The sequence below is a fragment of the Haemaphysalis longicornis genome, unplaced genomic scaffold, assembly GCF_048455015.1.
Source record: "Haemaphysalis longicornis isolate Haplotype H1 unplaced genomic scaffold, Haemaphysalis longicornis Haplotype H1 scaffold_3, whole genome shotgun sequence".
NCBI lineage: Eukaryota > Metazoa > Arthropoda > Arachnida > Ixodida > Ixodidae > Haemaphysalis > Haemaphysalis longicornis.
This window is the reverse complement of record NW_027526335.1, coordinates 97,091,366-97,108,996: the sequence shown is the minus strand read 5'-3', so window position 1 is coordinate 97,108,996 and position 17,631 is coordinate 97,091,366. Positions and strand designations below refer to the sequence as shown.

At 47.5% G+C, this 17,631-nt stretch overlaps 1 protein-coding gene across 1 annotated transcript; it reads left to right on the top strand.

The window, feature by feature from the left end:
• The first annotated feature begins 738 nt into the window (after positions 1-738).
• On the top strand, positions 739-16,625 carry LOC144174913 (pancreatic triacylglycerol lipase-like). The gene is made up of 7 exons (XM_077703897.1): positions 739-861; positions 8,651-8,703; positions 11,575-11,852; positions 11,915-12,136; positions 14,239-14,485; positions 15,152-15,355; positions 16,288-16,625. The coding sequence occupies exons 2-7, from the start codon at positions 8,670-8,672 to the stop codon at positions 16,593-16,595; spliced, it is 1,293 nt and encodes a 430-aa protein (XP_077560023.1). The 5' UTR covers positions 739-861; positions 8,651-8,669; the 3' UTR covers positions 16,596-16,625.
• The last annotated feature ends 1,006 nt before the right edge of the window (positions 16,626-17,631 follow it).

The following is a 17,631-nucleotide window of genomic DNA, read 5'->3' as shown; positions in this document are numbered from 1 at the left end:
AAAAATTGTGCGGGCTGTGAGCGGACCACGGTGTCTTTCAGTATATTTGCTCGAAATTTGTTTTTCCGCAGCAGCGTAATTTGAAACTGCCCAGAAAAAAGAAAAATTAATAAAATTTCGCTACGTTTTCTTGCAAATGACTGCCCACTGTTAGAGCTCCGCATTATAAAAGATACTTGCTGTCAGCTTGCGGTTTGAAAGAGACCAACTTTTTCAATTCGACAATTTTCTTCGCTGAGCGGAAGGTTACTGCTTTTGGTGTTCGTGGTGGCTCTTTTTTTTTTTTATGACGGAAACTGTTAGCAGGTTGGGTGTTGTGTAAAGTACTGCGCCATACGTGGAAGAATTGAAACAGGTTGTTGGTTGTGTAAAAGACTGCGAAATACGTGAAAAAAAAAAAACTAAAACTTCTTCTGCGGTCCACTTTGTAGGCCAGCCACTGCGTAGGCGCATTAAACCCTACATTTTAATCACTAAACTTGCCATAACGCCTCAAAGAGATGCAGTAAGTGTAGTTCGCACAGCTCGGACAGGACGACCGCTCAAAAGCAGAAAGTTTAGACACCGTACATTTAACTCCTTGAGCTTCGCGAACAGGTAGCGTTCCTATTTCTGCAGCACTTTCCCCACACGTGTGTAAAGAAGGGCTGCAGAGAGGCGATAAGATACGTTATCTATGACCACGTTTAATATATATTGCCGAGCAAAGGCACCGGCGAGGCTTCAGGTGCGTCACCCGATATCGCGTTCTGTAACGACAGTTCGCCGCCGACCTGCCATCGCTAAGGACGTCGTGGCGTTCTGCAACAGTGTGAAGGAACAACCTTACCCCTCCGTAGTTGACCCTTTCCACTGTTTCAGGTAAGTTGCCAATTACGGCGTAAACAACCTCCAACGCGCGGCGGGGGGCTCTGGTGCACTCGCCGATAGCCATATCTTAGCTGGACATGTTACGGCCGTGATGGACACTCACGGTGGCCGGTGTGTACGCAATAATTGCGGTTGCGAAAAGCCGACCGGGGCCTGTAGTAGCTGTAACACCTTAATTGTAACAAGAACCGACAGACTTCGTGCGCAGATTGCAACTTCAAACTGCGATGACCGATTCTACACAGGGCGTCTCAACTATCATCCGCCAAGATTTCAAAAAAGAGCAATCGCGTTACTCGAAAACTTAGTGCATAATGTTTCTAGTACAGCAGAGTAGTCGCAAGTATGTTAATGAGGTTTATTGAGTAATAGTAGCTGGCTATCTAACTGAAGAAGTACTGTATCAATTATTAAAGTATCAACAAGTCACTAATAGGTACCCACGAGAGGCATCTCATTGCGGTATTTTCAGCAATGAAATAAGTGCGTACTCATTTATTCTTACTGATAAATAAACTCCGCGCAATATGAGAAATACAACGTTACGGCGCACCCGACTGCCTAATAAAGCAATGAAACTAATTACCATTAATTATCTAACTCGAGAAATATTGTCGAAATCAATAAATTCTCAATGAGGTACTTGTAGATACCTACGACTGGCACCTAACAGCGGTATTTTCCGCGACGAACTAATCCGTACTCATTTATTTTGACTGATAAAGAAACCCCGTAAAATATGAAAACTACTACGTGTCGGCGCTCCCACTCGTATCATAAACCAGCGCCCTCAAATCAGCTGATTGAAATCAACTGCTTGGCCTGTCACATTCCCGCAGACACAGCGAATCACCTTGATAATCGCATGGAAGGAGCGGCAACAGCAAGTTTTGCGGGGCGCGTGTGGCAGATAAGACAAAAACTAGGTAGCGATTTCATCTTTCTTTCTATGCTTTACTTCATTCTGGCAAACTCAGAGGGAGCCTGTTGGAGGGCACTGCTTTATGATTCGGGCGGGTGCGTTGTCGCGTGGTATTCCTATCTCGCGGGGTTTCTTTATCAGTATTAGTTCGTCGCTGAAAATACCGCAGTTATTGCCTCTCGTGGATACCTACGAGTGAGTAATTGACACTTTCGACGGACGCTAACGGCTCAATAAAATTTTGTTTTAACTGAAAGATCATACGTTCCATAGCTCTCTCAACTTTTCATCGACTAGCAACGATGCGTTATTTCCTTGGAAATCTTTTCTCTCTCCCGCTTCCCTTTCATTTTTTCGTGACGTAGACATCGCGTTATGACGTAGACGCCCCGTAAGCCGTCCCCCCTCACCCCCCCCCTCCCCCCACGCTGCTGCTGCTGGAAACATTACACACTAGGTTTTTTCGAGTAACGTCGCTGCTCTTTTTTTTTTTAATTTTGGTGCATGATAGTTGGGACACCCTACATATGGCAGCACTATGATATGGGCGCAGTACATTCGAACCGGCTCTCCCTCTTAGCCACTTTCCACAAGGCAAAGAGGCTTATCTTAGGGGCAAAGCCTTTAAGGAGATAGGGCTGTCGGCGGCTCCTGTCGTCGTCGTCTCATGTAGTCACGTTACTAAAACATCGGGACACTCGTTTTCCAACGGCTCGCACTAGAACGTAACGCGTACTAAAACAACACACAGGGACACTTGTTTTTTTTAACGCCTCGCGCTAGATCGCTTCGTGCTTCAAAGGCAGGAGGCTTTTACAGCAAAGTTGCCGATTTCTACCCCCAACGGTTTCATCTCCGTGGGCAAGAACGCCAAGGCACCAAGAATACACTTCTACACTGCATGCTTCGCCTCTCCCCAGGAATCACATTAGAGATGGCCAGGGATTTTTTTCTGAGGCCCAATCACGGCTGTCACGAAAAAGTGCTTCAACCCCGCCATTATGCTGTAGTTGAGGGCGTTATGGTATTCTGCATTGTTCTGCGGAAAGCCGTGCTTATGGCCACCAGCATAATGTAGAAAAATCTAACTTTAATTTGAGCCTGAAATTTCTGTCCTAATCAGAGTAGATGCGCCATATGACCCCACATAAATGCGCTTTAACTGAACAGATAGCAGTACGGTGTATGTTCGACTCCTAGGGATATTTTTAGGGGCGAAGAACCTTAGGGGCTCGGGCTTTCGGCGTCTCCTGTCGTCGTCGTAATCTCCTGTCGTCATGGTAAATCCCTCTCAACCAACCTCCCATTGCTCTTGATGGGAGGTTGGTTCCCTACTCCAGGCATCATAAATTCCTCGGCATTATCATCGACAGAGACATTTCATGGAACGTACATGTGACTGTCCTTAAGAAGAAAGTCGCCGCCATTGCCCACATATTCAGATTTCTTGCTGGAAAGACTTAGGGAACATCAGTAAGGGGAATGATGCAGCTGTACTCCGCCCTATTTTTAGGAGTCTTGCGTTACAGCTTGCCCGCAAGTTCCAATAGCTGCTCCACAAGCCTTCTGGTAATACAGAGAATCCAAGCAAGGAGATTTCCAAACATACCGATACAAAGCCATTATATGAATTGTATGAACAGTAGTTTTTCAATTTTGCACGTTCTGGTTCATATTTTCGTGTTCGCGTTTCATTTGACGTCGATGGTACCTGCAGTTTTCTTTGCGCTAAACAACGGGGAAATGTAGGACAAGCGCCAGCGGTTCACGAGGTTCGAACGGTGATGACTATTTAAACCGCGTGGCTTTGGAATCCTCAGCGTGACTCTTTGACGACGGCACACCAGGCCGTCCGTGATCTCGCTGCGCCGCCTGATTCCGGCAGTCGCTTGACATCGACCGTTAGCGAGCTACGACGACAAGGCGAGCCCATAAACTGCTCTGCACTTAAAAATGAGAGACCAGTTGTTAGCACTGCAGCGCCAAAAATGTCGCCTGGAGTTTTCTGCTCAACACTTGGGATGCACCATCATGTAAGCAGGGCGAAGTACCAAGTGATTGATTGATTGATTTTAGGGTTTAACGCGCCGACGCAACGCAGGCGATGAGGCGCGCCGTAGTGGAGGGCTCCGGATTAATTTTGTCCACCTGGGGATCTTTATCGTGCGCCGAAATCTCGTACACACGGGCGTTTTTGCTTTTCGCCTCCATCAGAAAAGCGGCTGCCGCGGCCGGGAATCGAGCCCGCGACCTCGTGCTCAGCAGCGCAACGCCTTAGCCACTGAGCCACCGCGGCGGGTGCGAAGTACCAAGTGACCAGCCGATCTCCTTTCAGATGATATCGCGGGAGCGTTGACAGGCCAGTGGGTCAGCGTCTTATCAGGGTGGACAGCAGTAAAATGAACGAGAATAGTCGCATGCGCACAGCGATGACGCCAGTATGAGATTTTTCTGTTAGGCTATTTCCGAAATCATGCAACATATATCCTACCGCTAGTAATGAGCCATCTGTGTTCATTTCCGAACGATGTCATTGATTTTGCCCGCGCTTTGTTCACTGTGGTGGTGGTGAAAACATTTATTGATCATTTGTTAGCCGAACAGCAGCCTCTATGAGTGGGGTCCTCAGTCCAGGACTCCAATGGCGGACGCTATCCGGCGGGCCCGCTCGATCAGCCGTTGTTGGTCTTGCGGGGCAGTGCTGGACAGAGCAGCCTCCCAAGAGGAGAGGGTGGGGATGCGTATAGGGGTGAGCCCGTCTGGTGGACGCGGACACTCCCATACAGAGTGGTAGAGGGTGGGAGTGGGGCTCTGGCAAGCCGGGCAGTTGCCAGCGTATTGGGTGGGGTAGAAGAGGTGTTTGTGGTGTAAGTTTGGGAACGTGTGTGTCTGGAGCTGCCGCCATGACGTGGCGTCGGCGCGGGACAGGGAGTGGTGGGGTGGAGGTAGTGTTTTTCTTTGTGTGCGGTAGTAGGCGAGTGTGAGTGTATAGTTGAGAGGTTCGTGGGATGGGATGATGGAAGCTGATGTCTTGGAGCCACCCCGGATCTGTCAGTCCGCTTCCTCTGACGCCCGGTGGGTCATTTCTCGGGCGAGCGCGTGTGCGTGCTCATTTCGTGGAAGGGAGGCATGGCCAGGGGTCCAGACGATACGAATGAAGGGAAGCTTGGATGGATCGGAGTGTCGAAGAATGTTGTTTGCTTGGATGGAGAGGATTCCAGAAGAATATGCCCGGCAGGCGGCTTGCGAGTCTGTTATAATTGCCCAGGTTTCGTCGTCGTCAGCTTCCGCGGGTCGAGCGGTGGTGATGTGGGACACAGCCAATGCTATGGCTGTTTCCTCGGCCACCCTGATGGAATCGGTGCGTAGAGAGAAAGTTGTTTGCGCATTGCCAGCAACTGCAGAGGCCACTGCCACTTTAGCGTTGGGGTTGGCTGGATAACTGGCTGCGTCGGTGTAAATCACATGTGGGTCCTGACCGTACCGGCGGGCTAGCGCTTCGACTCGGGCGCGGCGTCGGCCCTGGTTGGTTTCCGCGTGCATGTTCTTGGGGAGCGGGGCAACTTGTAAACGTGCACGAAGGACAGGGGCGAGAGCCACAGGGTTTGGTGGGAAAGGTGACGACGGCTCGGGGTATCCCAGGCTGGCGAGCACGTGACGACCGGTGCGGGTGGTGCTAAGGCGGATAATGCTGACCAGCTCGTTGTGCCTCAATAATTTCCTCTATCGTGTTGTGGACACCCAATTGAAGGGGACGCTGTGTAGAAGTGTAGGGGGGAAGTCCCAGGGCTGCTTTTATTCCCGTCCGTAAGGCAGTGTTGAGGCGGTGGAGTTCGGAGCGCAGCAAATTGTGAAAGGGGACGTGGTAGGCAAGGCGGCTGATGAGTAAGGAATGAACTATGCGGAGGGTGTCTGCTTCCTTGAGGCCGGCGCGTCTGTTGGAGATGCGACGGATCATGTGCGTGATTTGCGTGATTTGAGTTTTGAGGAGGTGAACTGTGTGCGTGGCGCGGCCGTTAGACTGTAGATGGAGTCCTAGGACTCGGACTCGGGTGACGCACGGGATCAAATTACTGGTAAGGTAAACGGATATTTCTGGCTTGGTTACTGGTCGCATGCGGGGAGGCAACACAAGAAGGCCGGACTTCTCCGCTGCGCAAGACAGGCCCCCCAGAGAGGCATAGTTCAGAACTACATCTGCTGCCTCTTGCAGGGCGTCCTGTATTTGGCCGTCCGATCCGCGTGTTGCCCACATGGTCACATCGTCCGCGTACAGCGCGTGGCGAAGCCCCGGAATTGCGTTGAGTAGAGGAGGCAGCTTAGCCATGGCCACATTGAAGAGTATCGGGGATAGAACTGAGCCCTGGGGCGTTCCTCTTCCAGTCAGTTGAAAGGGTGGTGAGCGGTGCTCACCTAACCCTATGGTGGCTGTCCTATCGGCCAGAAAGGCTCTGACGTAATTGTATGTGCGTTCTCCACAATTTGATGATGCCAGATTGTCAAGAATGAGGTCGTGTGCGACGTTATCAAACGCACCTTTTTAGGTCGAGTGTCAGGACGGCGCGTGTTTGGGCTCTGTTGGGATGATCCAGAATGTCGTGCTTGAGTTGGAGGAGCACATCCTGTGTGGCCAGGTTATCTTACTGTTTGTTGCCCGTCGTAATCCAGGTATGCGTGCTCATTGCAGCTCTAAAATGGTAAAGAGAAAACTTGCTTGTTAGTGTGTCTGTGCACGCGTGGGTATGTTCTGTCAAGCCATATTCATAGCGAAACCTGAGAATCAATTAAAAAATTTGGTGTCTTCCCACTTTGTGAACAAGTATGACCAGCGAAGCTGTGTTGCGCAATGCTAGAGTCCTCTTAGGAGCTAATTGTCATATAATCGTTTTTCCGCATAGATAGGGTAAAACAAGGCTTACAGCCGTTTCCTGTAACCATACTTCCTCCGTAGATGGCACTGTACTGACAGCAAACAGTATTTCTGTAGCGTTCACAACTTCACTAACTAATCATGAGAAGTAAATGGAACTCGGCCCAAAGGTAGATCCGTCTTAGCGCCTAATTTTCATATAATTTGTTTCGGGACACTTTCAATAACACAAGAGTTAGAGCCGGATTCTGTAATCATGCTCCCTCCGTAGATGTCTTTGGCGCACCGTTTTACGATCCCGGGGATTTGAGTGGACGCCGCAAAGTGGCGTTACGCTCCGTGCGATTCTTGTCTACATCGCTCGGTTGCTGGCGATAATCTGGATCGTAGCCATAGACAGTTTCGTTGTAAAATAATTAAATAATAATAGTCACCGCAAGTCTCCTGGAATACGGTCACTTACCAAGTTCTGTCTGTTTTTGTCGGACTTTCGTTTTGTCGCTCATGCTTAGAGTAACTACAGATAGTTAAAAGAAAAGGAAGGCAAGCGAACTCCCAATTACGCTTTTAAACCTTTGCTGGTACTTTTTATCTCACCGTCCGGCAGTAAACTCATCCGGGGATTTACAGCGAAAGGGATTGCGTCGTGCTCGAAAAAAGAACCTAGCAGACGACAGTAGACGGGGCGGGATCATTCTATGCACGCGCCTACCCTCGCGTATTTCCCTGTTTTACTCTGCGATAAGGCGCCGAATCACCCGCCGGTCGGCGCTTAGGCGATATTACTTTAAAATTTGGACGGCTGTATAATTTATATCGCGTTGAAAAGGTTGAAATAGTTCGATGGCGTCATGATTTGAATAAGCAAAATACGTTCGTGTATTACTGAAGCTGAACGCAAACATTCCGGTATTTCAATATTTCAAAGGTTCAATAATGACATGGCTCTAGGGTGGATTTTGTAACCTTGACGTTTATTCAGCTTTAAAAATTATAACGCCCGACAATATTTGACGTAAGCTCCAGGTCAACTTGATCCGTGACTTAGTCCATGGGAGGCGACTCCAGGCATTAAACTTCTTTCCTTCGTTGGCTGTAGCAAAACACGTTCTTAAATTACGCACCACACATCAAATCATCCCGTCGGTTCTATGTTATTGGCCACCAATCAAAAATAAAAAAGTGGCATCAAAGCCTCAAATCACATACAGCAGACGTTTGTACGACATGGTGTACTTTATCCCCGAAATGTCGTCATCGACTACGATAGTTATACGAGGCTTTTGGCATCGAAATTTACCTTAACTCGAAAAATCCCACCTCTAGATGCAAAGCAAGCAAGCAACCCGTTTTTCCCTCGTCAGCTCTCTGAGATTTCATTCACAATGGCGCCCAAGATAGCGCACCCAAGCTGGCGGTAAAGTACAACCGCACTGCATGCCTGATTACGAACAGATTACCGAGACAATGCTACAGATAAACTATATGCGCGAGGTGGAATCAAGTGACTACCCTGCTGAACCCATTTCCGACAGTGTAGACGCGAAAACAGCAGTAAAAAACCTTTGCAAGACGATATACATGATCTCAATTGCCGAGCCGATAACGACTCCACGTGCTAAGACACGTCTACACCTCCCGCTATTCACTTCGCTCGGCTCAGCAATGCCTGCAATGAATGGACGTTCATGTCCGCATATTAAACACATATATAAGTGACGTCATTACGAGGGATAAAAAAATGATGCTGGAGTTCGCGTTAACACAATCACGAGGTTTCTTGTTTACATTTAAAAAATCGTCGTTTCTTCTAATGTGCGAGCCAGGAACTAATCGCCAATTTGCATATTCAAAGCTTCTTAGGACTTAGGAGACAGCGGGGTGGTGTAGCCAATTCAATACCAACTAAATTGCTCACCACGATTCACGCAATGCCCTTGTCCACCATGCCTGTTTTGCTGTTAATTATTGTTATGTATTCCTTCCAGGTTCATAATCAAGATACATATGCGGACGCGGGCAACCTTATTGGTAATGCTGGGTACGCTATTTGTTCCATTTTCACATCACTTCTTTATGTAATGCATGATACTTTTGAACTCACTAAACCCCATTTGGAGTTATCGTTAGTAACGTATGTTTCAGGAGTCATTCTCATGGAAAGAAGCCTGCCGATTCCTGATTCCTACACCTCTTGCTTATGCAGCGAAATACTTCCATAAAGGCCTCTACACAAGCGCCCTGGCTTTCGTTCTGGTGAAACGTATTGAACACCATTTTGACACCTACCTTCAAAATACTACAATACAGATTTTGACGTTTGCTTTTTTACTGATATACCTTCATGTGCTTATGTGTTTATTTTCGTTTATGTTTTGATTATCTCCATGTGATCAATATCAGCAAATCGAGCGAATCTTCGACACACTGACTTGAATGAGGAGGATTCGAGATTTACTCATTAATTACGTGCAATACATTTTAACATTGATTGATTGTAGGGTTTAACGCGCCGACGCAACGCAGGCGATGAAGCGCGCCGTAGTGAAGAACTCCGGATTAATTTTGACCGCCTGGAGATATTTAACGTGCACCAAAATCTCGTACACACGGGCGTTTTTGCTTTTCGCCTCCATCTGAAAAGCGGCCGCCGCGGCCGAGAATCGAACCCGCGTCGTACTGCTCAGCAGCATCACGCCTTAGCCACTGAGCCACCGAGGCGGCTACATTTTAACATTTCACCTTTCACCACATAGCCGGAGGCTAGTGTCGGATTCATCAAACACGTGTAGCGTCAATAGAAAAAATTCCAAAATTGAATCACCAACTCACAAACACAGATTCGAAACACAGTTGACAATTTTCTCATTGACGTTTACAAACTCATCACTGAAGTTCACAAATTCACATTGATAAATAAATCACCTATTAAAGTATACATTTTCTGACTCTTGAGGTACACCTCTTGAATTCAACGCTGGGTGACATCAATTTGAGTATTAAGGAAACTATAAGCTGATTGTTTGTGCCCTCCGTGTCCCCCTTTCAAAAATTGGCCTTCACGTCCTGAAACAACACGGAAGCGGTTGCAAGGGGCAGTCGATTTGCCTCGCACAACTGATAGCATTGAGAATAATAACATGCACTGAGGGCTGGTGCTCGAGATCGTCGGTTTTCAAAATGTTGCTCCAACGCCGCAGCTTTCAGTAAATGAATCAAATAATCAGTTTTTAGGAAATCAATGGTTTCATCAGTTTCATTGGTCTATGCCTCAGCAGCATGTTGCAGCACCATACATTTTTGGTTATAAGGTGCTGTCTAATATCCAACTGCAGGTATACGTGCCGCTTTAGGAGTATTACATCTATTGGGAGAATAGCAGCAGCAAATGTCCAGTATGCGCCGGAGAATCGGACCGTAGACCTGGCGCTTCGCCAGGAGGTTTCACGCCATCTACTGGTACCCGTAGTGATGTGCAATGTATACAATGCGTACAATTCCCAATGGGCACCGGTTGACTACGTTATAACTCAAAATGTGAAACTACGCCTAACGGGCGTCAGGCCGTCACATGCCTGAGTTGTCCGGTCCCGCGATGCTCGTCAAACTTTGCGCCACCTAGTTATAAAGCTGACAAATACAGGAGGCTTCACTAATTTAGCCAAAACCCGTTAAAGCGAAATCGTTTGAGGTAACCTGGTAACGCTCTCGAAGTAAAAAGTCCCCAATTGTTGGTGTTCTACAAACGGAAGGTACTCCTGGACTGGTAGGCGCACAGTAATGAAAGACTACAAATTAACTTAGAAAATGTGGGTACCAATAACTTCCTTCAAAATCTCGACACACTTGTGTTCACACTGCCTCCGCCAAAAATAGTCGCGACGTGAGACCTACCGACGACTTTTTGAAGAAATCTGTCAGTACCCTGAGTAACCACCACACCACTACCCGTGGACAATAATAGCCTCTAAGCGCTTCCACATGACGGTTGCATGCCCAGAAACTCCAACTTTCTTCCATTCCCTAACACTATACCACAGCAATGGGTGGCGCTGCTCACGACCTCGGTCCTATAGCCGGCCAGAGTATGCTGCTGGAGAGTGCCCGTCCCGCCAGCAAGCACAAAGGTACTAAGGATGCCTCACACCGGGAGAGCGCCCTAAGATCGCGCTTGCTGTTTATTCACTCACTCACTCACTCACTCACTCACTCACTCACTCACTCACTCACTCACTCACTCACTCACTCACTCACTCACTCACTCACTCACTCACTCACTCACTCACTCACTCACTCACTCACTCACTCACTCACCCGCAACTAGCCAAATCTTGTCAGCTTGTTGGCTCTTGACCTCAACGTCCACTTTAGTGCGTGCGTGTGGGCATGCCGGTGCCTGCAGGCGTGCGTATGTGCCTGCATCCGTCCCTGCGACTGAGGCATATTTAACACGTTTTGTTTTGCTCTCTCATAATCTTCATCTAATGTTGCAAGAAGGAATATTTTTAAGAAGATTCATATCCTAGCATCCGTAAAATTATACAATCTTCCACCGCTGTAGAGAGAGCGATAGAAGGTTCTTTAATTAGAAAAAAGCAGAGAGGTCTGGTGGAATGTATTCGCTTACATGCTACTCTGCGGGGATGTGGAGAAGGAAGTAAATGAAGTAGGGCGAAAGAGAGCAGGAAAAAGGAAGGGGTAAAAACAAAGTAACATGGAGTGTTCCATGGGTTACGTAAAAGTCCAGTTGGTCTTACAGGAGGAGGATGTGTAGTTCTAGATTGTCTCTGCGGCATTGATATCGTGTAAATAATCAAACACTGCATCTGAAACTTTTCACTGGGACAATAGAAATGGCTGTATCTCGAAGTGACCTCAAAGAAAAGTCACCAGCGCTTTCATCTCGCTGCAGGCACTTTAGCCTGGCGGGCGTCCTGTGAGCCCGTAAATCCCTCTTCGATCGCGGCCGTGAGTGCTGCGGACGCAGATGACGAAGAAGAGTACGTGGAACTAAGCACGGCAGATGTCGAAGACGTGGAGCGAGCCTTCAACCGCTTCCAGCAAAGCCAAGACGCACTGTACAGCGTCGAAGCCGCGGAGTCGCGAGAGCGGGTCGTTCGCATTGCTGGACTGCCGGGTATCTTTGACGTCTCCCGAAAACTATCGCACCTAAGGCCTCAGCCACCTAAGGTGCGAGCATATCAGGGCTTACGGTGATGCGCGCATGATACCAATGCTCTCTCAACCTAAAGGCGGTGAACCCTCACTTCCTGGTTTACGCCAACACCATCGACGGACTCGCCACGGAGGCGTCACCGGAGCCCGTGATGACGTTGCGTCACGACGATAACTTCACGGCCGTCTCGAAGTACGTGGGCGGCGCCAAGAACAAGCTGTACATCGTTGTGCACGGCTACCGGAGCAAGGGCCGGGCCCGCTGGGTGCAGCGCATCAAAGACGAGATACTCGCTGTGGTACGCTACTCTTCTTGCCACGCGCCATTGCTGGGATTGATTGATTGATTGATTGATTGATTGATTGATTGATTGATTGATTGATTGATTGATTGATTGATTGATTGATTGATTGATTGATTGATTGATTGATTGATTGATTGATTGTAGGGTTTTACGCGCCGACGAAACGCAGGCGATGATGCACGCCGTAGTGGAGGGCTCCGGATTAATTTTGACCATCTGGGGATCTTTAACGTGCGCCGAAACCTCGCACAAACGCGCGTTTTCGCTTTTCGCCTCCTTCAGAAAAGCGGCCACCTTGCAGTGATTACGGCAAGTAACGTACAGCCGTGTTTAAAAGTTCCCAGACCGCTGCGGCCCCAACTGGAGAGCTGCCATCAAGGGTCCTCGCATACGCACGACGGTTGCGGGTGACAAAGGGCAGTAAAAAGGAATGCTATTTTTTAGCATGCGGCAGCTATAAAGCGAGAGCAATGCTCCTTCCAGCGTTCTTTTATCTTCGTAACCAGCGACAGTCTGCAAGCACCGTTCATGGCCGCGCCATGATAGCGAGCGCGGATGCTCCGTCTATGGTCGCTGCAGCGAGGGAACTTTTTACCAGGGTTGTATGTCTGTGTGTGCGTGTGCGTGGGGATCGAGTGCGCGAGAGTGTGTCTCTAGGCGGAATTATGTGTGCACGCGAGCGTGTGTATGCGAAAAAGAAAAAAAAGTGCGCGCGTGCGCGTGTGTGTGTGCGTGTGCGCGCGCGCGCGCGCGTGTGTGTGTGTGTGTGTGTGTGTGTGTGTGTGTGTGTGTGTGTGTGTGTGTGTGTGTGTGTGTGTGTGTGTGTGTGTGTGTGTGTGTGTGTGCGTGTGTGTGTGTGTGTGTGTGTGTGTGCGTGTGTGTGTGTGCGTGTGTTCCGCTTTGTCTGCAAATCTTCGCGTTAATAGAAAATGGCCCGCAGTCATTTTATTTAGCCCTGAGATTTTATTTCTTACCTAAATATTCGTTAAAGCGGACTCACCTGATGACATTCACATAATAGGTCCTATTCCATGACACACGGGCCTAAAATCATCCTGTTACGACACGAAATGTTTTACAAATTCTCAGAAATGTTCCTAATGGCCAAGTTTGCTGCTTTTAGAAATACATCATTTCTTTACTGAGAGACAAGAAGAACAAGAAACGCATTTCGGTTGATCCAGCTTCGCCAGATCACACTAGCTTGCCAGCAAGCGAGAGTTCTATTTTAATTTCAGTATAGAAGTGACACATCTCTACAATAAGACTCGTGCACAGTGGTTTTTAAGTCTGTAAGTCATAAAGTAGCAAGTCCCAAAGAAATATTAACAGGTGAGTCCTCCTTAACCACGACCAGCGACGAAGATTGGGAAATACACTTATCACAAAACGCCTTATTAAAGGAAGAAATACTGGTGGGCAGTGTTAGGAAACGAGTAGAACTGTTCGCTTAATAAAAGAAAGGTCTACCTTTCGTTTCCGCGAGGGTCAACCCAACAGTAATATATATACGCGTATATATCTGCATAATGTGTGTGTGTGCGTGTGTATGTTACGTGTATGTGATAATGCAATGCTAACTTTGTTCCAGGTGTAAATACAGAACGCAATGACGACAAAGAATTGTACCTACGTGACGCGAGGTAGAAGTAGACGACAAATAATTTCGTGGAGACATGAAATAACAAACTTTTGGGTACGGACAATGCATTCAGCCATATTAACATACGAGCCTTTCAAAGTCTATGGGCGAGAGACCTTCGTCCGGCACCGCGCATACGTAGGCTGGTAATGATTATTATGAAGGTAATAGTATTGGTCATGGGCACGACAATGATGATTATTACAATGGTGACGACACCACATGCATTATTGTGAACTCGTTTTGGTTGACACTAAGGCGCACTGCACTACCCAAGAGAGGGACAATGCCGGGTCCTTTCCTTGTTAACAACGTCCGAAGCCTGTGTGTGTATTTGTTTTCCTGTTTGTAATACGCGTGTCATCGCATTCTACGCGCTCACCAATTCCTCCTGAAGAGGAATTGACTTTGAATCTTTTCCGCAGCCTCCTACTCACTCTCTCGCTGAATGCAGGAGAATGCGACCGTAGTCGTGGTGGACTGGTCGGCTGGCGCCAGGGTTGCCAACTACAGCGTGGCTGCTGGCAGCACACGCACCGTGGCACGCTTGGCAGCCACGCTTGTCAAAGCGCTGGTGGACGCCGGCACATTGAGTCCTTCTCGAGTCCACTACATCGGCCACAGCCTGGGAGCGCAGGCCGGCGGATTCTTTGGGCAGGACGTCCAGGACCTGACCGGTGCAAAGGTTGGGAGGATAACTGGTGCGTGCGTGCTAGAGCTAGAAAATACTTGTGGATGGTCGTTTATTGCGCCCTGAAAGCGACGCTGAGCCCATATTCGTGGGAAAACATGGGCACAAATTGCTCACGGCGTGAAGTTAAAGTACATGAAACAGATAAGAGACTAAAGATAGGAGACAGTAGTCGCACCCAATGACGACTAGAAAACTTCGTTAAATATGTGCAAATCTAATTTTCACCGCATCTTTGGGAACACGAACCGGGGAAAATCAATTTCACCGGGGCATGCAAACAGGAGTGAATCGATGGCAGACACGTAATACGCAATATCCTTTAATGCTGACTCAAGAATCCGGCCATTTACTTTCGCAGGTCCAGAAGATGAGCCCGTTTGATATTTCAATCGCTAAGCCGAGTAGAGCTCACCAACTAGTGCGCTCTGTAGAGTAGTATACTAGTCAGCTCGGCCGACTAGAGCGCTGTGGTGCCAAAGTGTAAAAACGAGACAGTCTATGCCTCAAGATATACTAAATTCCATGTGATCGGCATTGCGGTGCTTTGTTTTTGACGTTGTTAACTGGCATGCGCGAAGCGCTGCTTACAGGAGGATCTTAAACTGTTACGAAATGCATCAGACCTCCAAACATTACCACGAACCGTATTAAGTTATCCTATGGCTTAACACAGGTCTCGACCCAGCGGGACCACTGTTCGAGTACTTTGACGCTTACCTGAGCAAAGAGCACGCCGACTTCGTCGACATAATCCACACGAGTATGGGAATGGGCTTCAACTTCGTCCGGGGTCGCCTGGGAATAACCAAGGCCACGGGACACGTCGACTTCTACCCAAACGGGGGAAAGCAACAGCCCGGATGCAAGGCCTTCGGCCGTAAGTAGCGGTGTAATGGCCGCGCATGGCTTCATCTTGTTCGTTTTAATTGTTGTGGTGCATATTATGCATATTACCGACCAGCCGTATTATCGCCCAAATGTTGATTCCGCTGTTTGCCTTTGTTATTTCGTTCCGTAGGTAACGCTTAATGATAAATAGTGACTAAATCACCCCATAAATTCCCACCCCTTTTCCTGTCAACAAAACGAGCGGAATACTCCACCCGTAAACATCGTTGCCACTACAGATTCATCCCGTGTCCAATCTGCCGCGACTAACTCACTTAGAAGTCGACAATATTTTGTAGCAACCGTTGACATTTAATAGGTATGATGTGGGTCGACATTGTATTTGGAAATGTTTCGTGAAGCCGCTGGCTGGTCACTGTGTTACGCGTCACTGTGTTATTAGTATTGATGCTAGTGTTAATGCTCACTTTGGTATTAATATTCTTTCCCGACATGCCGTTTTACTGTTACTATTGTTACTACACCGATGTATCACCCTAATGTAATGCCCTCTGTTGCCTAAAGGGGTTTAAATAAATAAATAAATAAATAAATAAATAAATAAATAAATAAATAAATAAATAAATAAATAAATAAATAAATAAATAAATAAATAAATAAATAAATAAATAAATAAGTGTTTATCACAGCCATATAAAACTACACCCATGAGCAAAAGTTTGCAGGATACAATTCAAACAATCGAAAGTAATTTCTCCGTTTCCTAGTAGCTGATCACCCGATACGCATAAGGCGATCATGCTCCGAAGAGTGATGCTTCGCTTAAGAGTACAAATAAGGTATCAGCCTTCGTACAACAGAGAAGTTCCGAATATCAAAATCGCGTCCTGTCCTGTAAAATTCTGCCCCCAGGGTGTACATTTCCTTCATTATTTTTTCTCCTTTACGCGTGCTGAACAGGACTGGACTGCTCTCACGCTCGGGCTGCCCTGTACTACGCCAACTCTATCCGCACCTGCAGCTACCCAGCGCTGCCGTGCTCCAGCTACGCCGCCTACAAGAGTGGTCGGTGTACGCCGTGCGACCAGGTGCCCTGCGGGTACATGGGCCACAACGCGAGCGCCAACCTGCGAGGAAAGCACTACCTCAGCATCTCCTCTGAGTCACCGTACTGTCCGGGAGCTGCCGTGACGTACACCGCGTCTCTTCTCTTGCTGTTATCGTCGCTAGTAGCATCGTTAGCCGTAGGTTGTACCGGAAGGCATTGAACAAGTGCATCTTATAGTCATTACACATTCCTCAACCCTCTTGGGTTTTTTTTTTTTTTGTTTATTTGTTTAACTGCCCAGTGCACGAAACCTGGAATGGAATTCCACCCACTTAGCATTTTATTGAATCGATTGTTCACGATCGCGGACAGGATTAAGCTGATTTGTAGCCATTGGATACAGAATTTCGCAATTGTCCAAAATCTTAACCATAGCAACACGGTCACGACAAATGGCCAGAAGCCTACTGAAAAATTATCGGAAGCAGAGGGCTTGGAAATCTGGGCACCAGAACTCGTTCCGTTTCTCGGCGGTCAGCAAGTAAGGGTAAGCATCCTGTTTGGACGGAATAAACATGAATCTTTAAGAAGAAAACAAAGGAAAAAATTGTCGGGGCACTTAAGACTGCTTGCGTGTTTTTAATTCATTATGGCTTACGGTGGCGAAAATAGTCACCGAAAAAACATTCTAGTTAATTGTTCAGATACAATTCTGATACGTGCAAACTTCGTATCGTTTAAGTAACTCCTTAATAATTAATAGTGCGTGAGGCGCCTGTCAGTATGAGCAAGAACGCTCCGAATCGAAGAATATAGATAAGAAGACATTACTCAAAATTCGGAATGGTTTAACTTCCGACATTTGCAGAAGGTATTTTTTAAAACTTTCAAAATACCCGTACGGTGGCTTTACGAATCCCTAAAGTTTCCCAATCGTTACGCGTAGAGTTACTTTATATACCTCTCTGCGGGAGATATATAGAGGAACTTAAGTTGCACGAAACCCTACCAAATCGGGGAATCCCCGCTGATAATCCGGAGCTAGATAACAGCACCTTTATTTGCACGCATTCTTCCACGTGGCGATACGGTGACGAGGTCAGTTGCCCGACAGGTCTCTATCGTCAAAGAGATAGAACCATTGCCAAGGTCTCGCCTGTGTGTCTACTTACATATGAGGCGCTTTTCATAGAATCCGTAATATGACTCTTTCTGGGAATATAAAAGAATTAGTTGAACTGCAAGCTGTGGCAGAA